Source organism: Sander vitreus, chromosome 16 (genome assembly GCF_031162955.1).
Source record: "Sander vitreus isolate 19-12246 chromosome 16, sanVit1, whole genome shotgun sequence".
Lineage (NCBI taxonomy): Eukaryota > Metazoa > Chordata > Actinopteri > Perciformes > Percidae > Sander > Sander vitreus.
In genome coordinates this window covers 9,448,109-9,474,124 of record NC_135870.1, presented here as the reverse complement: position 1 = coordinate 9,474,124, position 26,016 = coordinate 9,448,109, and the positions used below count along the sequence as shown (strand labels likewise).

Below are 26,016 nucleotides of genomic sequence, written 5' to 3'. Positions count from 1 at the left end.
TTGGCCACCAGGGGGTGATAACTGCCATCACCATGTTTATAAGTGGAAAGATTTGTAGCTGCCAAAAACTGCTGGTAGATGTCAATGGGTCACTGCAGAAATATTTGTTGACGTTATTTCTTAAATGCTTTATTGAATCACAAAGACAATTACAATTATAGACATGCTTTCAAACATTCTCTTCTAACGCTGCTTTTTTTTTCACTATCCCAGATCCTACCTGTTTTTCTTCATCAGTTTATCTTCCTCCTACTTACAGTCACCCTGTACTTTCTTTCACTCTAGCCCCCTCCATTCTCCCCCCTGTCTCCAACCCACTCACTCGTCTCATTCTCTAACCCCCTCTCTCCTCCATCCGAGGGGAGAGGTGTATGACTCCTTCAGGAGCTGTGATTGATCTCTGGCCAGGTGCCACAGGTCCTCCAACTCATTCTCCTCCTCAGCCAGCTGTCTTTTAGCTTCACTGCTCCGCTCAGAATGGCACCCTCTCTTTACCTTCTGTCTCCCTTTTCTTACCATCTCCGTCACCTTCTCATGCGTTCCTCTCCATCCCTCTCTCTTTGTGCAATTTCTGTTCTTTCTCTTAGACTTCCTTTCTTTTGTTAATGCGATTAGTTAGCAACGTAAATCTAAATCTGTGATAACAAGTCACAAATCCTGGACAGATCTTATTAATTATCATGTTACTACAAGAATCTGCTTTTACTGTGTGCTTCTGAGTGAAATACAGTGTTAGTCTGTACTGTTTTATGAAAGCTGCCAACCTTTCTGGAGTGAACTTTGGAATTGTTGAGTCACTCAGTCTTTAGGAGTTTGGCTTAGACGTCTCTGACCTATAGTTATTGCTGGTAAAAAAAAGTACTTAGCCCCCCTCTTAACCTCGGGAATTACTGTCTGTGCAAGAGGAACATTACAGTCATTGAACACTTTCACAGCATGCCAAAATGTACTGTCAGCATTACCTGTACATGCCATTGCACGTTTCAGCGGCATGTACAGTGAGCTGCAACAGCTGCAGAAACTTCCCAGCTTTCTCCTCAAACTGTCGTCTCATAAGAAGCAGATCCTTTATATTCATCAGGAATTTGGAATGAATGTTAATGATCCGTTAACTGGCAAGTGTCCTGCAATTAACTATTCATCATTGTCTTTTTTTTCAGGGTAGAATGGGCAGGAAAGGATTTCCTGGGAAGGTTGGGCCAGAGGGAGTTAAGGTGAATAAACTTAATACTCTCGTATAATTTTTTTGCTCTTTTACTCAAAATATAAAAAAATATTTAAAGATGTAATTATTGTAAACAAATGACTTGTAATATCTCTGCAGGGAGAGCCAGGTGTCACAGGAAACGTTGGAACCATGGGAGAAAGAGTAAGAAACGCTGACATAGCCACTTCCATTTTTTCCCCCAAATGTCTATCCATTCAGCCATCCAACACTGAGTCTGTGTATTTCAGGGTTTGGTGGGTTTCATCGGGCCTGTGGGAGAGGCGGGACTGGCAGGAGAGAAGGTAAAATAATTTGTTCTTTCCTTGTAAATGTATTCATTTAAGTCCGCACAAGGTGACTTTGAAGACTGAACGTTGTGCTCATGTATATTTAGGGGGATCGAGGGGAGATGGGCCATCCCGGACCACCTGGAGAAAAGGGATCAACGGTAAGACACAATGTTTGAGGACAGTTGAGAATGCTTGAATATGAGCTCAGCTTACACATTATTTTCTGGGTGCGGTGTCATTAAAAAAATTCTACGAAATGGTCATCTTAAACTAAACTGTGTGTTTTATTCCCATGGGAATATACTGATGTGTGGGATTAGGTCAATACCACAATAATATGCCAAAAGGGAAAGGCGGCAAATCACCCCATTGACGACGTAGGATCATGTTTTCTAAGCTGTGGTTTAGCACTCGGCAGGAGGCCTTTAGCTGGAAAAAGTCGTAACACTGGTTTAAACAAAAGACAAAATAGTTCCAATGGATCACGTCCAATGATTTACCTCCTTAACGGTATTTAATTGCCAGAGGAAGTGCTGACTTCTCATTCTGAAACACCTAATGCTACTGGAATTTGTTGAAAACAATTAAGGAGTGAAGAAAGCCAGTAAGCCGTTTTCAGACATCCATTCATATTTTGTCTCCAGTCTGCAGGACAACTGTCCCCAAAGGACTTGTGTTTTATGGTCCTTACTCTGCCGCTGTCACACACCTACCTTGCTCTTTCAAACAGAGCAAGTGGCCTCTCTGTCATGTAGTGTCTGTATTTGATATGGACCGTCTAATGTATAATATGACCAGCTGGAGTGGATAAGAATTTAGTCATCATTCTTGCCGAAACAGAGAGAGGTTTCCTGCTGGCTGACAGCCAGTTGGATCTCTCTAGGGACATAACCACACACACACACACACACACACACACACACACACACACACACACACACACTTATAAGGAAGTTCTCTGTTGGACTCTCAGTTGCAAAATAGAAACAGACCCCCTGGAAAAGACAGTATCATACAAAGTGAATAGAGCTGACCAGCAGACATCTATAGCTGTTAACAGAGAGCTCATACTGCAGACTTTTATGATTTCTTTTCCCGTGAATGCATGAGATCAGAGCTGCCACTCTGTTATTGGTTTGCGTATTGGATAGATTTTATTGCACTCAGCTGATCTGAGCGGTCAGACTGAAAATACTCCCCATTACATAGTTATGCTTTTACAAATGGTCCAGCCAAAAAGTGAGGTCCAATAAAGGTGAAAGAAAAGCAACCAAAAGTGTGTGTGTGTGTGTGTGTGTGTGTGTGTGTGTGTGTGTCTGTGTGTGTCTGTGTGTGTCTGTGTACATATGATAGGGTCACCCAGGGACACCAGGTGAGACCGGGCCCAAAGGACCACCAGGAAGACCAGTAAGTCAACTCTCCTTTGCTTGTTTTGCATTTTTCTCCCTTCTTTTCACTTGATAGTTTTTGTAGATAATAGTGTAGAGTCAATGAGCTTTATGGTTATCAGCATCTTGGTTTTGTCTAAGGCGCTGACACACCAAGCCGATAATCGGCCGTTGGACAGTCTGGCGAGGTCAGTGACTCGAGTCTGTTCAGTGTGTTCCGTGCCGTCGTCCGTCCGAGGGGCCGTCGGCCTTCATTTTGGCCGATTTGACATGTATAATTCGGCGGGTCGGGCACTGCCGGCAGCCGGACCCAAATGACCAATCTGATTGGTAGAGTGCTAACCCGGAAGCGGGGAGCGGAATGAGCGTGACTAGAGTCTCTCAAAATCTGACGAAAAATTTTTTTAAACTGACCTTTGTCGATCTGAAATGAAGACAGATTCAGCAACTGCATGGCCTATTTCTCGCTTAAAATGTTTTCAGAAACACGTTTCGGTGAACAATTTTTGTACAATATGAGATCGTATTCTGAACAAGCTGCCATGACTGTCTGTCTTTGAATTTCCGGAGAAACCAGACCCACGTGACGCGTTCGTCCAATCAGCTGCCGCTTTTCATTTTTGGGCTACAATACAGATTAGCGCTGCCTGCTTGTTATGGAGACGTATTACGTGTCGTCGCTTTGGTGTGTTCCGAGGCACTTTTTTGACCAACTCGGGGAGACTGATCAGTCCAACTGCCTTTTCTGCCGAGGGTCAGCTGTCTGGTCAGTGTGTCTGCAGCTTTAATAAGCTTAGAGTAGCAAGCATGGCTGTGTCATAGAAAACTGACAAACAATAATAGCTAAAAGACTAACAGAGGAACAAAGATGTCTTTGAGTAACTGTTTCTGTGGTATTTATTTTAGATGACAGTGTATGTGTGTGTACCAACAACCCATGGTCTGCAGCAAAGGTTTTGTCTGAGCATTATGAGAGCTGGCAGCCTCCTGCTGAACCTGCATTAACCTCCTGTCAGTCAAAAGCGCAACACCTATAACCAATTAGAAGCTGCCCTTGCCTCCCCTTGCTCTGTCCTTGCCACGGTCAGGTTTGACAGAGTGCGGGCTGAGCACTGACTGAAGGAGGGGGCCACTGAGCCACCAAAACAAACATAAATATGAGGCTCTGGGGTGCAGCAGGACAGGATTCCAGAGCAGGCCCTTTAATTGGTGTGAGTGACGGATCTAACAACAAACCCCGTAGTGTGTTCCCGAGGTCAGGCTGCCCCCCTGGGTCAACAACCAGGGGGCTCTGTGCTCAGTCAGTGTAAACCTTCGTTTTATCTCTACTTCCCTTTTTCCTTTCCCCCTCTCTTTCCCTCTTTATCCCCCTTTTCCTTTGTTCGTCAGGGCACTCCTGGAGCGGTTGGGCCAGCCGGTACCAGAGGACCCAAAGGCTTACGGGTGAGTTTGAAGTTTCACACCTGTTGTTTTTGTAGCTTAGCTGTTGACTTGTGCTATACAGTCAGTGTTTTATGGTTCTCAGAGTGTAGATACACATCACATTGCTGTTTTTATGCATGCTGTAATGTGTGTCTACAGGAACCATGTGCCACTGCTGTTGTTGAGCTGTTGGAAAAACTTTAGTGGGTGGACATAATGAAGTGATATGGAACTGCCTCTGAACTGAGGTCACGTGTGTTTAATGGACATGGGTGCTTGCATAACACGCTCTCGGGTTTAGAATCAAAGCATGAGTCTGTTCCATCCTTTTCAGAAGTCAGTGCTCATTATAACTGGTGGAAGAGCTCCAGTGATGTAAAACAAACAGCTTTTTTTTTTTATTCCATATAAATGGAACAATGACTACTAGTTGAAGGAAGGACCCGCTGTCAATCCTGTCCTGGAAAATGTGAGTGTGGCTTTCTGGAGGTTGCTTTGCAGTTAAGTTTAGCAAACTTGGGGAAACATGATTTATGGGGGGGATTAGGAAAGCAAAGTTTTCATTCTGGGTAAGCAAACTCGTAATACATTATTCATAAAAAACCACAATAGCAGCTTTTAGACCTGTAACCTTTTTAGAATCAGCTGTGGAAGTACAAGTCGGTTTTTATTTTTCCTAAATGTGCACAACTTTTGAAAGGACTATTAGATAATGTGGTGGAATGTTTATGACATTTTCTGTCTTTTTTAATCACATCACATCACAGTAGTATACACCGGATTTAGACATTTAATGTCTGAAAGTCTCCAGTGGACAGGTGTTTCATATTAGCATCAAAAACATTAAAAGGTCCCATATTGTAAAAAGTGAGTTGAGCCCGTATTCAGAAACTGTGCCTTCAAATGAGCTGACACGTACGGTTGTGATGTCACAACTATAATATATACGGATATATTCAGACAGATAGTATGAAAAAAAATTAACATTACAGCATTTAAACATGTTCTTGTAGAAACTAGGGGTATGAATATTTAGCTTTATGGTGTTTTAAGCCCCCAACGTCTCCTTCCAGGCAGCGCTGTGACCGTTGACTTCAAGGCACCTAACCCTTGCCTTAACCCTAACCCTAACTCTAACCCTAACCATAACCCTAACCATAACTATAACCATAACCATTGCCTAATCCTAGTGCCTTCCAGGCAGCGGAGACATTGGGTGCTTAAAACACCGATAAACGAATCTTCACTGGCCTCACGATTCAATTTCGATTACAATTATCCTGTCAACGAATCGATATATCGATGCATCATGATGTACCACGATGCGCCACCTCCTCAAATTTATTATATATTGCTACACATGGTTTTCATCAACAAATTCAAGCAGTCAGATATATATGAACTCCCGATTTTATTGCATCTGCTCTTAAAAAAGACACTTCCTGTACGTAGCGGAGTCTGAACACAGCAGACAACAGACTAAAGGCATAAACAAAAAAGCAGCAAACTGAAAATCAACAAGTGACATCATTAGGCAATAATCGATTATTGTCTGTCACTGCATCGATGCAGAATCATCCAGGTCCGCATTGCAATGCATCGATGCAATGATTCATTTCAACACCCCTAGTAGAAACCCAAAATACAAGTATGAACCTGAAAATGAGTGTAATATGGGGCCTGTACTGTACATAACTGTATGCTGCAGTTTCAGCGCTAATACAGTATAACAGATAATAATAAATTCTCACTATGTAGAAATGATTACAGCTTTGCAGTCTCAATAAAAGTGAAATCGTATACAACTTCTGGGTATTATGTGAGAGATGAAAACAAGCGGATAACAGCTGGAATTTAAACTGGCTGGTTGAAATTTTAGACCTCTGGAACAACATACAGCAAATAAATGATTGTTCACTGAGGGTATTCAAGTGGACGCCAAGAGAATGTAATGGCAATAAAAAATGAAAATATTTTTTTCTGATAGTGATGATGATGGCTGTAACTATGGCAATGATGCAGAACACAGTCAAATTGATGTTTGGGAGGTCAGCTGACACACATCAGCTTCTGCTGGCAATGTAATATCCTTTGTCCTTTATGTGCTCTCTTGTTGAGTTCAGACCCTGTCCCCGATCTTTTTCAAAAGTTTTGTAAAAATGTCTTTTATCACTATGGTCCTCCTAGCCAGCTGGAAAGTGGGACAAAATATCATTGAGCTTCTTTATCTGAGGCGTCCATAGGAGATGTGCTTCACTGTGGTTGGCCTGGACACGCTCTCTTATGTCTCAAGCTGTGTTTTTAATTAATACTAATGTCTGCAGCTTCCAGTGCCAGTAAATCTGCCTGCTGCTTCATGACTTATGTTGGGTAATCCAAGCTGAGAAATCTGAGTGTAGCAAGCCAGAAGACGTCGAGGTGGTTTTCTCACAGACAGTAAATGTGTGCAACCACAGACACACACTCATGTCTCACCCCCACTCCCCCAACCACACATAAGCTTGGTCTGCACAAGAAAGAATTTACGTTTTCATGTATCCTCTGTTCGCCTCAACAAACAAAACTCCCCTTTGTTTAAGGTAACAAGTAAACTTTGATTCATTGATTTTATTTAAGATATGCTAAGAGGGCGAATCCACTCACTGATTTGTCTGTAAAAAACAAGAGTATAAAGTCTAGATTAAGACAGACAGTTTCAGATGTCCAACATTTAGGACTGTGTCATTCATAAGATGATTTCAGCTCTAAATAAAAAATATTTGTGCTAAATGTATACAACTTTTACACAGACTTAAACACCTATGTCTTTTGGATGTTAGCCACTTGGCATAAGGCACAAGGCCTTAATGTTGACAGCAATGTAACATCGGGCCTCATTCTCAGAAACATTGGCACTGGACTGTTTTCTAACATGGAAATAGCGCGGAGTCAGAGACCAGAGATAAAAGTAAATGTTGGCATCAGACCAATTTGGAAGCTAGTACCACTCTCGTCTCAGTTTTTCTGTGTTTCTGTTTTCTGTGCCTGCATGTAAGCCTGTTTTAATACATATGTGGGCTCAAATTTGTGGATGTCAGCCATGAGGAATCACCAGTCTGGCTAATCATGCTTTGTATCTAATAACTCCTCTTGACGTCTGACCTACACGTTTTTAGCTAATGTTTTCCATATTAAAGAGTATTAATCTCATCATCCCTCCCTCTCGGCAGTTATTATTTAACTTGTTTAAATAGATGTTTTTTATTGTTTGGAGATCATGCTCCTAGTGTTTTTTTGCTGTCTTTGTTTGAAACTTGTGTTACAAATCATTGTAACTCAGTGTGATTAAATAGCTTTGAAGCATAATATTTGAGTGAATGTGTTTTTCCAAGGCCTGACAGGGTGAAATGTTTCCCCTACACATCCATCGGTTGATCCGGCTATGTAAATGTAAGCAGTGGGTAACAGGTACCCCAGACAGGAATGTTAATGAGCGCTGCTTATCCAGCTCTATGTATAATAAGCTTATAGCACTTCAGCTAGCAGTGTTCTCCACGGGCCAGACTCCCCCTGTGCCCAGTAATCAACCACTGACACAACAAGGCTGCCTGTGTGGCTGTGTCAGGTTATATTTGCTTTCTCCAGTAAAATAATTAATGATTCTGAGAAAATCATTTGTGATGACACACAGAGTATCACATTATGTGAGGATCTTCAAGTGTCAGTGAGCCACCATATTCCACTGTATAGATGAGAAAGTTGTGCAGGTGCATAGCAGATGGACTGTATTGGTCCACTGCCTAGCTCCCATTTATTATCACTGCTCACTAGACTGGCAGGCCTTTAAGCACATTAGATTGATTATGTTTGACAGTTGCACCCATGTAATCTAAACAGTCAGACTGTTCTGACAGTGTGTGTGTGTGTGTGTGTGTGTGTGTGTGTGTGTGTGTGTGTGTGTGTGTGTGTGTGTGTGTGTGTGTGTTTAAGTGTGAATAGTATGGATCTGTGTGTGCCCTGATTATTAAAACAATGCAAGTCATAGACCAGTAGCTTTCACTGCCATGTGTGACACCCTATAGAGAGACCTTCAGCTATTACTACACTGTCCCTTAATGCACACATTCACTTTTACACACACACACACACACACACACACACACACACACACACACACACTTATACATAATTAACTTTCCTGTTTGCTGTCTGGCTGTGTTACAGTGACCTCTGTTGGTGAAGTAACAGCTGTCTTGTGTTTCAGGGAGCGATAGGGCCTGATGGTCCAACAGGAGAGATGGGGTTAGAGGGCAAGACGGTAAGAAATCTGACTTGATTGCGTGCATTTATTGGAATTTCCTTGTTGGTATATAATTAAGCTGTGCAGACACAAGAGTAGTGACCACACATCGACATTTAATAGTGTAACAAATATATCCTGGCATATATAATAGATTCTTAGGAGGGAAAATGTATCTTGTGCACCAAAAATAGCAAGCTGCACATCTTCTCCCTCCACTCAGGAGGCAGGAAATATACAGTAAACTGACATGTCTCAGCACACGGCTATCGCTCATCCTTCCCTCTCTCCACAGGGTACTGATGGTCCTCCAGGAAAAATAGGTTTCCCTGGACCACAGGTAAAGCACTGGGGTACTTTTCCACTCCTTCCTCTCATATATTTCTTTGTGGTTATGTTCCTCTGGAGAGGCGAAGCATCAGAATGATTTAGAAGACCTACATGATACTAGCAGTGAGGCCCACAGTCAGATACAACATTTTACCTTGGAGGAGAGAACTGTCCTTGGAAGTTTTCTACAGACTGTGGGCCAGATTTACATACATGACAGTTGAACAAAGTTATTTGCACAGCTCATTGGTGGGAGAATATTTTACTCAACCTGCAAACTCCACTTCTGTAAATTATTTTCAGCATACATCGCTGAAAATGCTAATGATCTTTATGTATTAAAAAGGTTAAGAGAAGTGCACTTTGCCATTGCTCAGTGAAAATCAATGTCAAGTTAAAGTTTAGTGGCCACACAGCCACAACTCTCTTTCTTCCTCTTTGTTTTGTGTTGTACTATGGTTACAGATTATGGTACAGATATTGTACTAATGTATTATTATTACATAAATAACATGTCTTTATCCTGTCTTACATATTCTTCCTTATATGGTCACAGGGGAAGATCGGAGAGTCAGGGGAAACTGGGCCTAAAGGTTTTCCTGTGAGTTCACTTTGCTTATACATAGAAATAACAAAACTAGGGCTGTCAAACTATTCATTTTTTTAATCGCGATTAATCGCTGAAGGTCTATAGTTAATTGAATATTTTATCACATGATTCAAATTCTATTATTTTGCATTTCAGTACAGTTTTTAAGTACATATTAACAATCGAAAGCAATTCTTACCAGTGTATCTTGATTGGGAATCAAATTAATGCAAAGAAAGTTACTTTATGAACACAGCCCATCTCCACTCTTACCCGGCGACAGAGAAACAGGCTGGAAAGTCCGGTACACTGTTGTTTCCACAACAACAAAAACACAGCAGTCTCTGAACTCGCGTTGGGAGTTTCGTTGAAGTTGGATGTAGTCCAGTTGTTGTCTAATGAGCGGACACTTGCAAGCAGGATTGATGGAACAGGTGGCCGGCTAGCGTTAGCTTTCCACCTAGCTAGGTTATACTCCAGCCCCTGTTCGCGTTTCACCGCTGAGGATGTCCCCCCCGTGATCGCCCTCTCCAGCTGCTCCAGCTCCGCCACCGCTGCTGCCTACTGGTCAAACTAACCTGTACGGCGGGCCACAGCAACCTCTTATTTCCGAACATTCATCTCTCCCCCGCCCCCCGAGGGCCGGTGGTCTAGCATCACGTTAACTGTAGGCTACTACTATGCTTAGCTCCATAAGTGGTAGCTCAAGCTTGACATGCTTCGGTGATATTTTAATACGGCTTTACACAATGTGCATATGGCTTTCGACTTGTCTACGAGCCGTACGGGAGTTTTGGAAAATAAAAAGCGCCATTCAGGATTTCATTGCTGCTGTCTTTCTCCATCATGTGTTACGAGGAAGTGGCAGCTTGATGATAAGTAACGGTGCTGCAACGGGTCAAAATAGTAGCCTGTTAGGCACGACGCAAAGCCGAGGGAAGTGTAAAATAAATTAATAAATGTCGGCATGCGATTAATGCGATCAAAAAAAATTAATCACATCGTCTGCCCTTAATCGCATCGCGATTAACACGTTAACGCTGACAGCCCTAAACAAAACATAAACTATTTAAGAGACTAAGATGTACAGATGAAGCCCAAATCAACAAGCTTTATATTTCATAGTATCTAGACGTTTTATGTGTAAACAAAGCATACTATAGCTATATTCTGTTGCTGATGGTATCACAGTAAAACACTTCAAATTTCATAAAAACAATACAAGTATGTTGTTTTTTATGAATGTAAGATGATGTGTACATGTATTCTGAATTCACTTACTCTTCTTTCTCCAGGGTATTCAAGGGCCCTCAGGACCTCCCGGGGACAAGGGAATAGCAGGCGAGCCGGTATGACCCTCCAACCGTCTCTCCATCCCTTCATATATTTTCCTCCAGTTTCCTCATCGACTTAGCATCTCTAGGCCTGACATATCTTGCCATCCTCATCTGACTGAGTATCTTTCCCTCTCTCAATCTCCTTTAATTTTCTTTGTCGAGGCCCAATCTTTTGCAACATTCTTATCCAAACCTTTCCTCTCCATTTTTTATAACCATACTTAGTTTTATTAGATTCTCTTTGGCAACAAACAGCACCTTGGTTCTCTCAGCCCAGCCCTGTTAGCCACAAAATATCATAGCCAGGAGAAAGTTTATGAGACACATTTTAGTAGTTATTAAAAATATATTCACCTGTATTAAATGTTTCCTCCAGAGCAGCCAGATAGTTGTCTCATCCTTCACACATCTGCTCTGTAGTGGCAGGACCATGAACTGTAAGCATGCTGGGTGATTAACTGAATAAAGCATTTTTTTTTTTAAAGAAAACGTGAAAAGGAAGCTTATTAATAGAAGTGCTAAATTGCTGAACTCCAGGGGGAAATATGTGATTATTGCCATGATGGATAAAACATTTACTGTAAAAGATTTGCTGTTGTATTGTGGTTTTATTTTATGCACACTAAAAGAGGCAGAACAGAAAAAGATGGATTACCAAAATTAGAGACAGGCACCCATTGCCTCTTTGTTTTCATTGGTACAAATGAATCACAGGCTAATATTCTCCTGTTTCCAATTAAATAAAACATGGATCTCTAGCTATAACTATCTGAAGAGGACACTAAGGCAGCTGAATGTAGTTTACTTCATACAGCAGACTGTTTATACCTACAATAGGAAAGATCATGGTAATTACAGGTAATTAACGATTAGATGATCATGTTGAATACAAGCTATAAAATGTGTTTTTATCTGCACAGTTTTGTAATAGTTGTTTGGATTTAGACAAGCTATTGTAGTTACCTATAGAACAATATTCAATCATAGTAGGAGGACAATGTGGAGTTACCCAGCATCCATCTTTAAATATGAATGCTGCTTTTTATACATTGTTGAAAATCATCTTTTCCCACCTAATCATTCTCCATTGTCTCACAGCTCCTTTCACTGATGAAATAATACACTTCTGAGCTCTTCTGTTAACTTTCTTTATTGTGCAAGTCAGCCAGGGAGCAAACATTATTTATATGCACTGAGATTAAGAGGTATTCATGGCAAAGTGTCAGTGTTTTAGAAGCATAATTAGTGACACAGTCATTGCATTCAGAGCCAAACTGTGTACAGATGGTTTACTGATGTATCAATCAACGTTCCTATTTTTTTTACTTTATTAAACGAGCTCTGATGTTGATTAGCCTGAAATATCACCAGTTGGTTTTAGTCTGATTATCATTGAAGTATTTGTGTTGTCACCTCAAAGGGATCACCTGGGCCTCCAGGGACTGTGGGACTGTTAGGAGAAATTGGTCAAAAGGTAAGAGATTTTGCAAACACACACGTTGCACTTACACTCAGCCATATACATGCATGCAGATTCCACATGGATAAGGTCACTGGTGTTCATCTGCGCACACACACAAAGGGTATTGTGAGGACTAAATGATTAAATATGTGACATCTGTTGTTCACCCTACCCCAGTGAATCAATAATGCTCCCTGATTGAAGTAATCTGTCCAATTAAACTAATTAACCCACATTACAAAGGTGTCCTCTTTCTTTCTCCCATGGCAATACGTAATGGAACTCGCCCCTGACATATTGTACATATCTTTTGCCAAAGACTCATTAGCCCCTAATGTCTGCCCAAAAGCATTCAACATTTTCCTTTCTCCCATCCTCTACGTGTTTTTAAAGGGTCCTCCAGGCAAGCTGGGGGAACCAGGACTGCAAGGCGAGCCAGGGGAGAAGGTGAGACAATATATTGTTGCAGTTTTTATTTTCACCTTCAAGTTTAATATCAAATTTTGCATGCCTTATTTGATCAAAGTAATGTTTAAAACTACAAGAAGGAATGTTGTCTGTGCCCTGATGCTCATGTGTATTGTCTCTGTGTGTGTCAGGGAGCCATTGGACCTGTTGGGAACATCGGAGAGCAGGGAATAATAGGACAGCGGGTGTGTTTATCAGCATTAAACTATCAAATATTTATAACAAGTGCCACTGTTTGTTCATTAACCTTTGTGTGTGTGTGTGTGTGTGTGTGTGTGTGTGTGTGTGTGTGTGTGTGTGTGTGTGTGTGTGTGTGTGTGTGTGTGATAACAGGGAGAGCCAGGCCTAGAGGGAGAAGCTGGTCTAGCTGGTCCCGATGGAGCTAAGGTGGCATGTTGTTGTTATGTTGCATTATTAAACGTCCCATATTATGCTCATTTTCAGGTTCATACTTGTATTTTGGTTTTCTACTAGTTTACATGTACACACATTTTTCTCATACTGTCTGAATTTGCCAGTATTTAACCTCTGTCTGAAACGCACTGGGTCGTCATTGCAGCCGGGGAAAGACTATAACGGCACTATAGCGGCACTTTCTACCTATATGTACTATAGTTGTGACATCACAACCGCACGGAAGTCCTGACGGGTCGTTATACGTGAATACGAGCTGTGTGCATTTCTCTGTGGATTGAGCGTTTTGATACTTTCACAGTATTTATATAGCACCTCGGCCTGCTTTATAATCAAAAAGGACATGGAAATCTCATTTTTTACAATATGGGACCTTTAAGATCTGCTTTTTGTTGCATGTTTCAGGTAAAGAAACTTAAGTTTTTATGTGCATATGCTCAGGGTGAAAAAGGTGACATGGGACAGGAGGGCGACAACGGAGAAAAAGGTGAAATTGGGCTAAAGGGAAAGGAGGGCCCACCTGGAAGTCCTGGACTCACCGGCGTCAGAGTAAGTAGTTGTTCTGGTCACACACATTTTTTGCAAACTGACTTTTGTAAGCTGTTTCCTAATTTTGTTTTCTCTCTGAAGGGTCCAGAAGGGAAATCTGGCAAAATCGGGGATGGAGGCAAACAAGGGCCAAAGGTATTAACATCAAATCCTCTTTTAAGGCTGTTTAATACCTTTAGAAACCAAAGGTATTCACACGCAATGACATAGAAATGCTTTGTGGTCAACTATTCTGTAACTTATCCTTTGTGTGTGTTTAGGGTGCCAAAGGTCATCAAGGACACCTTGGGGAGACTGGGACAGTGGGGAAGACTGGACCACCAGGTTTTGTTGGGCAGAAGGGGTCCAGAGGAACCATTGGACACGTGGTAAAGTGGAACAGTAATGATATACATATTTATCATTCATTTTTGTAACCCTTGTTTTGTCTTCACGTCGACTATCAACTATCAACAATTTATTATTATTATTTATTTATTGATTGAAGTTTTTGTCCCTTTTTTTTACGCTTTTTTCCCCCATTACCATTATTATTTAAACCACTACTACCAACTTGTTACCACTATAGTTTTACACTTATTCTTGGAATTCATGGTCAATAAATGTAATTTATATGAAATTATATCTAATTTATGAGTTAAAAAAGCAGAAATTATGAATAATTTTGACTAAACGTTAAGATCAGAGGATGATGTGTGGATGATCACAGACAGGTATGAGTGATAGTTTAGTCAGGATGCTGTTTTGAAACCACTTGAACCTTTTTTTTCAAATGCTATAAAATGTAATAAAAGACCCAAAATTCAATGAAAGTAGTGAACCGATCATTAAATCTACTTGCAAAGAGCGTTGAATGGAACATTTGGGCAATTGGGTTGATGGACACCCAAATTTCCAATATAGAAACTTTGAAAACGGTTCAAATTTGACCTGAGGACAACTGGAGAAATTAAACAGTTTTGGTAATATGTTTGAATGTTATCTAATGTTTTATATCACGTATAGTGTGACTGAAGACACAACATCTGTTCTCTTTAGGGAGCTCCTGGTCGAATGGGTCAACAGGGGGAACTTGGTCTTGCAGGTTATGAGGTAAGATGACCTTATTGTATGTGGACACTAAACATTAAACAATGTAATCAATTTACATAACATAATAATGTTACAACATAATGTCTTGTCCTTGTAGGGCCATCAGGGACCACAGGGCCCTATTGGGCCTCCAGGACCAAAAGGTGAAAAGGTACACCTCGTTCACTTTATGTGTAACACTGATCTCTTATTCTTCCTCTTTATCTTCTGTGACTCTCATCTGTTCCCAGTGTATCCCAGTAACAGTTTAGATTGGTCACAAATCACCTGAAAGTAGATCAAAAACACCAAATTTTTTTTTTATTGAGCTATGAAACAGGCATTTTAAAATGCACCCCTCTCTGTAAGCATTTTGTACTGATCTATCTTGTTTTGAGTGCCTTCATTAAAGACAACATGTTAAAATATAATGGCTTTTATTTTACATAAAGGCAGAGAGACTTTACACACATGGGGAGGTTTTTAGATTTTGGCTTTAACTCATCATAATCAGCCATGTGTGAGCCAAGTTTCAAAAGCCAGATATAGTGTACTGAAACAGCAGGGATGTCTGTCTTATATAAAACATCTAACATTGTTCTGATTCTTATCTGCAGGGCGAGCAGGGGGATGATGGGAAAGTAGAGGGTCCTCCTGGTCCTCCAGGTGACATAGTAAGTCACACCTGACTTACCTTTCTCCCTCCTTCTATTGTTTGTCTGCTATAAAATTGCAGAAATCAAATAATTTGCTTGTTAACTCATATATTTCTTGTTTTATCAGGGTACTCCAGGTGACCGAGGAGAGAGAGGGGAATCAGGAGATCCGGGGTATAAGGTAAGTACCATCACTCACAGTGATTTTAAAATGATTTATTTGGGTTTATGATGTTTATATTCTGTTTCTCTTTCTCAGGGTCAAGTTGGTGTGGATGGGGAAAGAGGCAGGCCTGGAGCTCCTGGACAACCTGTGAGTGTCAAGACTTGTGATTTCCACACACAGTTCTGTCATTAAAAGTCTATATAAACAACCAGCGGGCATGCTCACACAGGTCGTCTTTATGTGCTTTCAATAACACAACTGGCAATTTCAGGGACAGCCTGGACCTCGTGGGCAACAAGGACCCAAAGGGGCCAAAGGAGATCAAGTAAGGATGTAAACATAAAAAAAAAAAATGCTGTGTGTTTTGCTAGAGGGTGCATGTCTGAAGAATTAAAAATGATGTGCAGTCCTATTTCTTGTCTGTATTAGCTTCAGTCAATTAGAGCTTTAGAGGCAATGCTAAAGCTTGTATGTGCTGTAAGTTGAATGCTTGAGTAATGAACTCAGGTAAAAAAAGCATTATTTGGCCTATTTTATGAATGTGTATCAGCAATCTAGGGGTTGCAACAACGTCAGTAGGTCTCTGGCAAAGTGAGAAAGTTAGCTAAATGTAGCAGAGATCCAACAGCAACATCTAGTAAAGAGGCCAGTAATCAGCCTGAAAGTACTGTAATAATACAAAAGTACTGTGCTGTCTTTTGATTTGTTAGGTTTGAGAGAGGGATGCAATGCTGGTTACTATCACCTGGTTAAATGTTACTGTAGAACAATGACCAGCAGATGTGGGACATTAACAATAATAAATAATAATCTCATTTCACCTTTAAAACATGTTCTCTCTCTTCAGGGTCAGAAAGGCAAAAAGGGCCAGTCAGGACAAAAAGGAACCAGAGGACAGGAGGTAAGTCAACAATTCTCCATACATCTACAGATGCTTCAGCGATTTACAGTATTTCATTACAAAAGACAGATGTTTTGCGTACTCTCAGCCTTTAAAAAGTTGTATTCATGACTAGAATACTTGGAAACAAGGCATAAACAAAAGTCATAAAAAGATTGACCAAGACAGGATCAAACTGATTGTGTTAATTCACCCAAGTAAAGACTGATAGACAAGAAGCCAGTCTCACAAACTGTCACGCTCGGTCTAGATTTCTGATAAGTCCACTCTTCTCCTCAGGGTGGGGGTGGTCTTCCCGGTCCCAGAGGTGTGGTGGGCCGAGAGGGACTGGAGGGTGTGCCCGGGATGGATGGAGTCCCTGGAAAAGATGGCAGTAAAGGCATGCCGGTGAGACTAACAAAGAAATCTCTTGTTTATTAATCTTATTTATCCTATTTACACAAGCCTATAGAGTCTATATTCAGCCGCTTTCCGACCAAGTAGTTACAGGAACGTAGTTATAGGAAAAGTCCACTTCTAAACAGATCTACTAACCACTCTCCCCCAAAACCGTTTTTTCCAATTGCATTCGCACTGGCCAAGTGGCCATAGGGACTGGTAGGAGGAGTAAGGGAGTGATGCAAGCACGGCAACGGTCGTTATAGCGTTAAAATCAGAAGAAAAAAAATACATCAAAAAAGTATGAACTAAATACTATATCTAATGTATATAGCATATTTGTCATAATTTAAACAAGTCTCCTGAAGAGAAACGAGCATCTCTCTCTCCCCCGCCTCTGCCTGCTGCGCTGTGGACGTGTGTGTGTGTGTGTGTGTGTGTGTGTGTGTGTGTGTGTGTGTGTGTGTGTGTGTGTGTGTGTGTGTGTGTGTGTGTGTGTGACGTCCGGCCAGCCGCAGGACACGCTTGTGAAGTTTAATTCCGAAAAGACAGTTAACCACAGGTTCCTGTTAATCTTATGATGGACATGTGTTGTGATATTTAAAAAAACGAACCGTCAACGGCGAAATAAAAGCCTCTTATTTACGAGTGCGGTCTGAGAGACCTCCAGCTTACAGCGGGGTCTCTGAGCATGACTGGCCGAGCGGCGAGCTAGCAACGAGCTTCTCAACTCCAAATTGTCAATTCGGCATCAATTTGCGCAAGACTATCTATATTCGAAATCTAAGTAGTTAATTTCTCGCCTAAAACGTTGTCATAAGTGAAATTAGTGATGAATAAGATGGCGAAAATTGTTAAAATTGTCCCGTTGTTGGTCTGTCTGTACCGGAAACCCGACCCCCGACGTTGACCTAGGTGCATGTGCTGAAAAGGGAAAAAGGAAAAGACCCTGTCCTGAAGTAGGAGCTGAAAGAGTTACAGGAACTGCAGCCAGAGGGACTTAAAAATCCCCAAATTGGTCCAGTCGGGACACAAGAAAAAAAGGGGTTCTAGGAATTTTATGTTCTAGGAACTGCAAAAAAAACTCCGGTCGGAAAGCGGCTTATATTTGCTATGTTTAGAGACTGACCTTTAATGGGGCTGACAAATACCAGATTCGTCCTGAGGGTGGTGCTAGAGGAAAGTCATTAAACTCTAAATGGTTTATCCTCTTGGAACCATGAATGTAATCAGCACATTTCATGGCTCTCTATTGAATAATGAGATGTCTTGTGTTAACAAAGCTTAAACAGTGCCCAAAATGGAAAGGTCTTATCCTCTGTTGAGCACTGGGGCGAAGTGCTGGACATATAGACAAGCTTGAATCGCCAGCCTTAAAAAAAAAATATGAATGGATTGTTAATATTTGTGATGAATCTCATTCATTCTGCCTCCATAATATGTATTTAGGGAGAACATGGTGATGATGGGGAGGATGGTCTTTCTGGCAAAGCTGGCTTACGTGGTAAATCTGGCGTTCCAGGACTCCCAGGAGATCAGGGGACTATTGGACCAAAGGTAGGAGGAATAAGTAATAAGCTGTATAGTAGGCATGGGCCGGTATTAGATTCTGACGATATGATAACCTTCAGCAAAAATATCATGGTTTCACAAACATTTTTTATTTTGAAATGCCTGGGTAAAAGCGTTTTTCCGCCCATTGAACACAATATATTTTATTTTTTAACACACTGCACACTGGCAAGGAGAGGGATTTCTAAACTGCACTTTCTTTCCTTGACGACTCAAACCGCAGGAACGGTATGACGGAAAATTTTAGTGGTTTTGAAACCGTGACTTTTTCCAAACCGCGGTATACCTTGAAACCGGTAACCAGCCCATGCCTACTGTATAGTGCATTTAGTATGCTGTACAATGATGACAAAATAGAATAACTGTAATGTCATGCTAGTGAGTAAGCAATAAATCATTTTAGATATAATGTGCTGCCGTGCAAGGGAAATATTGGTATGACTGCTTTAAATATCACATGAATGTGAAAATAATTATTTAACTGCCCATGAGTGATCTTTCCTCAGCCATTTGATCATTTATCCATCCATCCATCCATCCAGGGTGAGCAGGGTCTTCGAGGCCAGAGTGGACCTCCAGGAAAAAGAGGCTTCAGAGGCGGAATGGGACTGCCAGGGCCACAGGGAGACCAAGGCCCTAAAGGACAACCTGTGAGTAACATATGTAATACAGGCAATTACTTACCAACACCATGAATGATATGGTTTCATGACATTTAGGAGATTCCGAGTTTCTGATTGTTGACTTAATTCTTGTTCAGGGTGATACAGGGGAAGCAGGTTTTCCAGGAATTCTGGGAGTTTTTGGACCAAGGGTATGTTCAGCACCAAACAGCATGTGATTCTACAACAGCCACAGATAGTTCAGACTTCCAACCCAAACCCAGCCAAATCCAAAACCAGCCTGTGTTTTGATCCTAAATCTTATAAAATAAAGTACACTTGAACACACACACACACACACACACACACACACACACACACAGCAAAATCTATTTATCTGCTACTGAGGGACTACACACATTAAATGAGCAATTGAAATCTGGTTGGTTTATCTTTAGAAATGGCTTTTGTAGAATAAGCCCCCCTTAATTTCTAAACAGTTTCCTTTATCACTCCCCTTAGTAATTACACCTGGGGTGTCTGTACAGGAAGTGGATTAGTCTCTAAGTACAAATATGGCTTGTTTTGGGATTCAGGTGTAGTCTGTGTTACTATTATATATATGTATCTATATTATAGGGTTGTCAGAAAGAGAGTGTACAAATATTTATATTTATTTCAGGGGCCTCCAGGAGACTTTGGGCCAAAGGGCATACAGGGACCAAAAGGGCCACAGGGCGCAATGGTAAGTAAACTAATGACCTAAATTACACTGATGAAATATACTGAACTTCTTATTTCATTCTTTTTTTTCTCCCAATCAGGGCAGAGGAGGAGTCATTGGCCCTATGGGAATCATTGGTCCCAATGGAAGCGCAGTATGTATTATACAGATTGAGATAAGCTTATATTATTTATCTCTGCTGTTATTCTTCAGCCAGCTGACTGTGTACATCTCTTCACAGGGTCCTAGAGGAGAGAAGGGCAATCATGGAGAGACTGTAAGTCTTCACTTCTCACCGCATCTATTTCTTTTAGTTTTTTACACTTTGTTTACATTGTCTACTCTGTAAAAAGCAGATTTGATGGTAATTTTCAGGCTGAAAGTATGTCTTTTCTCTCTCTGAACAGGGATTGCAAGGCCCAATGGTATGTTTGCATAGTGTGTAATTTTCTGTTGCTACAGACCATTTGTATTTCATAAGGACACTTGATTGACAACATAAAACCTCACGCAGCATGTGTGTTTTTCTTCTTTATTAGGGGTCTCCTGGACCTCGTGGACCCCCTGGACTTCCAGTACGTTTTCTACCTTTATAGGTTTCAGCAGCTGTCAAACAAACATAATGTAATATCCAAGTTGCATGATTCATTGTCTAAAACACTCTTTTTTTTTTCCTTTAGGGTCGCCCGGGTATCCCTCTATCATTTGTAAGTCATTATGTGTTTGCTGATTTTATTACATCCAATACGGCTTAAAGTAGTTAGAATGTGCTGTAATGTGTTATCCAGAAAGATACAATGACACTGGTGAAATACGATTTTGTGATTTTGCTGCAGAAGGAAGATGGTCTTTTGGTAATGGATTCACACACCCGACTCAGGACTGAGGTTAGTAGAGTGTGACGTCAACATTCTTTCTGTATTGTTACATTTTTAATGTGTTGCAAACTGCACAGACTCACCTTTTTTTCTGTCTATCCTCCAGAATAAGCCAGCGATGGACCTGCCGATGCTGGACCAGGGCGCAGAGATCTTTAAGACCCTCCACTACCTCAGTAACCTGATCCAGAGCCTGAAGAACCCACTGGGCACTCGGGACAACCCCGCCCGCATCTGCAGGGACCTGCACAGCTGTGAACAGAAGTTAAATGATGGTGAGAGTGTGTGTGTGTGTGTGTGTGTGTGTGTGTGTGTGTGTGTGTGTGGTTGTGTGTTGTGTTCAAGACAGATGTGGAGAGCAATTTTATGTTCAGATAGACTAATTACCCTTAGATGTGTATGTATTTTCAGGCACTTATTGGATGGACCCCAACCTGGGCTGCTCATCAGATACAATTGAAGTCTCCTGCAACTTTACTGGCGGTGGACAGACTTGCCTAAAACCAATAACAGTATCCAAGGTATTTAAGACACAGCCCCAATGACACCAGCAATGTCTACACAATTAAAAAAGTTCAAGAAATATTACACACATGAGCACATACCAGACTTGTTAATCAGCTCCTGTTCTGCCTGTTTGAGCAGCCAGAAATCAGCGTCGGTCGTGTCCAGATGAACTTCCTGCACCTGCTGAGCTCAGAGGCAGAGCAGCACATCATCATTCACTGCCTGAACATCTCGGTTTGGAGGTCAGCTGAGGATCAGCCGGCCGCCCAGGGCTCTGTGAGATTCAAGGCCTGGAGTGGGGAGGTGTTCGAGGTTGGAGGAGAGCTTGAGCCAGAAGTCTTGGAAGACTCCTGCTGGGTAGGACTGACATGATGTCATCTGGCTTTGTGCCCTTTAAGTTGACATCATTCTTGACTTTCAGACTTTCAAACTTGTTGCCCTAATTGTGACGTTCATGTCTTGGACCAAAAAATGTCTTGTGTATCTGGGTTTCAGATAAAAGATGGCCGCTGGCACCAAACCCATTTTGTGTTCCACTCCCTGGATCCCTCCCTGCTCCCTCTGGTCGACATCTACAACCTCCCCAAGACTACACCTGGCTCACATTACCACCTAGAAGTAGGTCCTGTATGCTTCCTGTGAGGGCTGCCGTGTAAGTCTTCTGAGTATTTAGAGATGGATTATCACCCCTTGGTGACACCCTCGTGTGGGCGTGGAGATCGGAGCAGTCTCCTCCAATCCAGGGTAAAATAATCCAAGCGAGTACAAGCCTCCCTCCAAACAGATCCTGCTTTACTCTTCCAAACTCCCATTGGACTGCAGACACAGAGGGAGGAAGCACGGGGAAGCTGGGGGGTACAAAGAAGAGCTGAGGAGGAGCAGGGGAGTTCTTGCACTAATAGCTTCTCCATATGGCAAAAGTTTCTTCAAGCTCTTCAAGAAGGATCTCCATATGCGCGCCCGCTTGGAGAGAAAAAAAGGCTCTTTGCCATTCAATCTCTCAAAAACATTGCTAAGTGAAGGGAGACAAGGCCAAGTTAATCAGCGGACATTATAGTAACTTATTTTTTTTTAACTGTATACAGTCTGTATACTGTGTGTACTTTTTTGGAAGTACCAGGAATTATGTCAGGAGAGAAGAATTCAAGTAATTGGGATCAGTTAAATGTACATATATATGTATGCTTATTATTAACTTTTATACATGTATATCTTATGTAAAGAAATAATCTTCAAGTGCAATAGAAAATGAGAAGATAATTTGATATTTTAAACTTATATGGAAGGATTTTTCAGGGGTGCCATTTTATTTGCCTTTGGTGCTCATCTCCTTGTGATCTTGCCCATGTGAATTAATCCTGAGGCAGGCTCATTTGCCTGAATTGAGCAGAAATCACATCTTTATTTACTAGTGCTCCAAATGGGAGATCATGGCTATCAGTTTCCTCCCTGATGTGGGAAAATCAGTGTCAACTCTCTGAAGCCACACACTGATGCACACAAGCCGTCCATATGGAGAGTCAGTGCATTAAATACTTATCACTATACTTATTACTCATACATTATTGAACCGGATGCCACTGATGAGTAGGGAGAATATCTGCGGTCTTGGAGTTTAGAGGTCATGGTAAAAAAAAAGAAATAAAAAAAAAAAGTATGAGAGTACGGAGCTCTAGTTCTCAATAGTGTTTTATCAATTTCTCTCCGACTGTGGAGTGTGGAGTATCAGTTATTTGCTTCCTTACTTATGAAAAGAGATTGGAGGGTAATAGTTATTTACTCAGCACCACATGGGACCAAGGGTCTCTTCTTCTACCCCACTTACAGTAGACAGACTACAGGTATAGGCATTCCTTAGAGGAGATCTGAGCCACAAGAGAGAGGAGAGTGGGTCAATGAATCAAAATAATCCCTCATCTTCTATCCCATCCTCTCTCTAATGCATGGTGCTAAGTAAATTATCTAAGGTGCTAACCATAGTGCTGTAATTACACCACTTTGCTGAAATATTCTGATGTTCATAGTGCATGCTTGCTTAGATGAATAAAAAAGTCAATATAATATATTGCCATAGCTTCCATAATGCACTATAATGGTAATAGCCCATCTCAAACTACATAGTTCCCTAATAGTCTGTTTTTCTTCAATGCTGCAATTTACAAAGATGCTTATTCTGATTGAAAATGTTTTAGAGATAACTATAAAACAGATTACTCCTTTGTATCCAGTATAAATCACAGGGTTTAAAGTATTTTTAAAAATTGTTTTACTCTGTACAAAGCCCCCCACAGCTGTATGTAATATGTTTTTAGAAACACAACTAGTGGAAATAGTTTTAATAAATAAAAGTTTCTTTGTTGTAGCTGGACACAAGTGTGTATAATTGTGCAAACCTTGCTGTATACAGTGGATCCCCTCTTGCTAATTTAATGTTATTTAATGTTGTGGTTGCTGACTGAGCGAGTTCTGTTGGTTGAAGCAGTACTACTCTTTCTGACAACTTTATATATCAGTTTGCCCAACTGGTCTTGGAGTTTATAGATTTTTATGTGTAAATTTGGGGCTCCAGAGAACAAATTTATTGCAATGTTAATTATCTTTTATTTTTTTATTTTTTGTTATTTTGCTTTATGTTGTTTTTCCTCTATGATAATCAACCATGTACTGTACCAGGACTCTGTGCTATACTATAACTTGTGTTTTAAAGAATTATGCAAATATGTGAAAATTGTTTCTTCTTTTTGTAAATCTGTTGTAGACATAAAAACGAGCTAAGAATACCTCACATTTTTACACAAGACTTGGAGCAAAGATTTTCTGTCAAATTTATAATTAGAGCCTGTTTGGAAATATCAACCAAATACATTAAGTCATTAAACTCTGAACAAGACCATTTCTGGTGCCAACATCCTTTATCTGTTTACTGTTTATTCATTGTTCAATGTCCATTTGTACAATAAATACTTTCAATTTGTGTGTGTATTATTACTTTTTAACTATTTGGATGGCTGCAATACCCATGAACAAAATAAAATACCTGATTTTTAAAATAATAGTATATCACTTACACATGTATTTTAAGAATTAAAGAAATGCAATGATCTACCTCTTGATATTCACAAGCCTAATATATTTCAGTACAAGTACAATAAACAATTGCATATGTTTAAAATTCTTTTAGTCTTGGTCACTCAAGATCTTAATGGTTAAGGGTCTGAAAATGTTTTTTCTACACATAGCCAATACTTTTATATGGTGTACCAGATCCAAGGAGTTGTGATGGTGGCCAAAGGTTTTGCAACACAACTATTATGTAATAATAATAATAATAATAATAATAATACAAATAATGCATTTTATTTATCTAGCGCTTTTTACAACACTCAAAGACACTTTACATAGTTTTTAAAAAAGAAATACACATACTAAAAATACACACACTAAAATACACACAGTAATCAAACATTAAAGGCGCACTATGAGTTCCTGCAGGGGTTCAGCGCGATTTCATTGTTGTCTCAAATCGTAGGCATCTCTCCTTGATCCGCTAGCTGCCTGCCCCCTGAATACACAGTGAAAAAGCCCGGTCTCTGGAGACAACACAGGGGTCGTAAACGTCAAACAAACACTAGGGGCACAGGCTGTGCCCCAAAATACAACAGAACACGTTCCAGCCAATCACCGACAAGCTGGTTGGAGGAGGGGGTGGGTGTTAGTGACAGTTAGTCAGTTAGTCAGGACAGTTATGGAAACATGGGGGGAAGGGCGAGCTTGCTCTGTTTTGTTTGGTTTTTACTTGGAACGTCAACAGAAGTGATGTCATGCAGGAACTCATAGTACACCTTTAAAAGCAGCTCTAAAAAGGTGATGTGGGCACTTTTACTAAAGACAAATCATTTCAACTTTGCTGGCTTGTGTGACTGCAGATGTGTAACTTTCCCCACAAGCTGAGATATAAACACTATTTCTAGTTGATTCATAGCAGTCACAAGCATAGACCTCCAAGATCCAACAGAAAGCTTGTGTCCCAATATATATCATAAACAGTGGAGGAGGAGGATAATTACCTTTTGGGGGGCTGAGGATGTGTTGAGCCCATGCCTAGATTAACCTGTTAGGAGGCCCTGGGGTCAGTTACAGGAGAAAGGGGAGATTCACATAAACTCTAATAATGGTTATCATGATATCTTGCCTGGAACACCACTGTCATGTGTGTGTGTGTGTGTGTATGTGTGTGTGTGTGTGTGTGTGTGTGTGTGTGTGTGTGTGTGTGTGTGTGTATGTGTAATAGCATCTGAAGGAAGAACGAATATAACATGGTTATCAGCCAGGTTAAATTGTATCGCTGACATCACACTGCAGTTTTATGTCTTAACGTTACAATAAATGAAGGACCATTTTACATCCTAGCAATTATTAATTGTGAAACTGTGCTCTAGCCAGGCTGAAATTAAGAGTTACGCCACTTGGTGTCGCTAATGTTGTCTGGATAGATTTCATGTGAAGATACTCCACAGCGCTGTGGAGATAGGTCTAGGCAATGCGAGACCCTAACCCTGACCAGCTGTTTACACCAAGGAAGTTTTATATGGCTCAGCCCTTTCCTAAACTTAACTAAATGGGTGATAAAATACCCAGACGGTACTGTAGACTGTATTCCTACTAAATGTTATAATTAGCCTATGAGGTAAGTGTTAATTAGTCTGCGCCACCATGCAACACACCCACTATCACATTCGCAACACACACATAAAAACTATGTTTAAAAGGTGATGAATATGTCTCACACACACACACACACACACACACACACACACACACAAATC

General features: G+C 40.8%; 1 protein-coding gene across 1 annotated transcript in view; it reads left to right on the top strand.

Annotated features, from left to right (window-relative positions):
* Positions 1 to 24,164, top strand: part of col27a1a (collagen, type XXVII, alpha 1a) — a 73,966-nt gene extending 49,802 nt beyond the window's left edge. The window contains exons 23-61 of the mRNA XM_078270792.1: positions 1,161 to 1,214; positions 1,325 to 1,369; positions 1,456 to 1,509; positions 1,602 to 1,655; positions 2,851 to 2,904; positions 4,275 to 4,328; positions 8,551 to 8,604; positions 8,882 to 8,926; positions 9,473 to 9,517; positions 10,801 to 10,854; positions 12,263 to 12,316; positions 12,698 to 12,751; positions 12,904 to 12,957; positions 13,106 to 13,159; positions 13,628 to 13,735; positions 13,817 to 13,870; positions 13,996 to 14,103; positions 14,774 to 14,827; positions 14,925 to 14,978; positions 15,424 to 15,480; positions 15,590 to 15,643; positions 15,722 to 15,775; positions 15,900 to 15,953; positions 16,476 to 16,529; positions 16,809 to 16,916; positions 18,357 to 18,464; positions 19,022 to 19,129; positions 19,240 to 19,293; positions 19,764 to 19,826; positions 19,906 to 19,959; positions 20,047 to 20,082; positions 20,213 to 20,230; positions 20,345 to 20,380; positions 20,486 to 20,512; positions 20,642 to 20,692; positions 20,790 to 20,958; positions 21,095 to 21,204; positions 21,329 to 21,547; positions 21,686 to 24,164. Coding sequence (XP_078126918.1) covers positions 1,161 to 1,214; positions 1,325 to 1,369; positions 1,456 to 1,509; positions 1,602 to 1,655; positions 2,851 to 2,904; positions 4,275 to 4,328; positions 8,551 to 8,604; positions 8,882 to 8,926; positions 9,473 to 9,517; positions 10,801 to 10,854; positions 12,263 to 12,316; positions 12,698 to 12,751; positions 12,904 to 12,957; positions 13,106 to 13,159; positions 13,628 to 13,735; positions 13,817 to 13,870; positions 13,996 to 14,103; positions 14,774 to 14,827; positions 14,925 to 14,978; positions 15,424 to 15,480; positions 15,590 to 15,643; positions 15,722 to 15,775; positions 15,900 to 15,953; positions 16,476 to 16,529; positions 16,809 to 16,916; positions 18,357 to 18,464; positions 19,022 to 19,129; positions 19,240 to 19,293; positions 19,764 to 19,826; positions 19,906 to 19,959; positions 20,047 to 20,082; positions 20,213 to 20,230; positions 20,345 to 20,380; positions 20,486 to 20,512; positions 20,642 to 20,692; positions 20,790 to 20,958; positions 21,095 to 21,204; positions 21,329 to 21,547; positions 21,686 to 21,832 — 2,688 coding nt within the window. The 3' untranslated portion in view covers positions 21,833 to 24,164. The remainder of the gene's footprint in view (positions 1 to 1,160; positions 1,215 to 1,324; positions 1,370 to 1,455; positions 1,510 to 1,601; positions 1,656 to 2,850; positions 2,905 to 4,274; positions 4,329 to 8,550; positions 8,605 to 8,881; positions 8,927 to 9,472; positions 9,518 to 10,800; positions 10,855 to 12,262; positions 12,317 to 12,697; positions 12,752 to 12,903; positions 12,958 to 13,105; positions 13,160 to 13,627; positions 13,736 to 13,816; positions 13,871 to 13,995; positions 14,104 to 14,773; positions 14,828 to 14,924; positions 14,979 to 15,423; positions 15,481 to 15,589; positions 15,644 to 15,721; positions 15,776 to 15,899; positions 15,954 to 16,475; positions 16,530 to 16,808; positions 16,917 to 18,356; positions 18,465 to 19,021; positions 19,130 to 19,239; positions 19,294 to 19,763; positions 19,827 to 19,905; positions 19,960 to 20,046; positions 20,083 to 20,212; positions 20,231 to 20,344; positions 20,381 to 20,485; positions 20,513 to 20,641; positions 20,693 to 20,789; positions 20,959 to 21,094; positions 21,205 to 21,328; positions 21,548 to 21,685) is intronic.
* Positions 24,165 to 26,016: the final 1,852 nt, after the last annotated feature.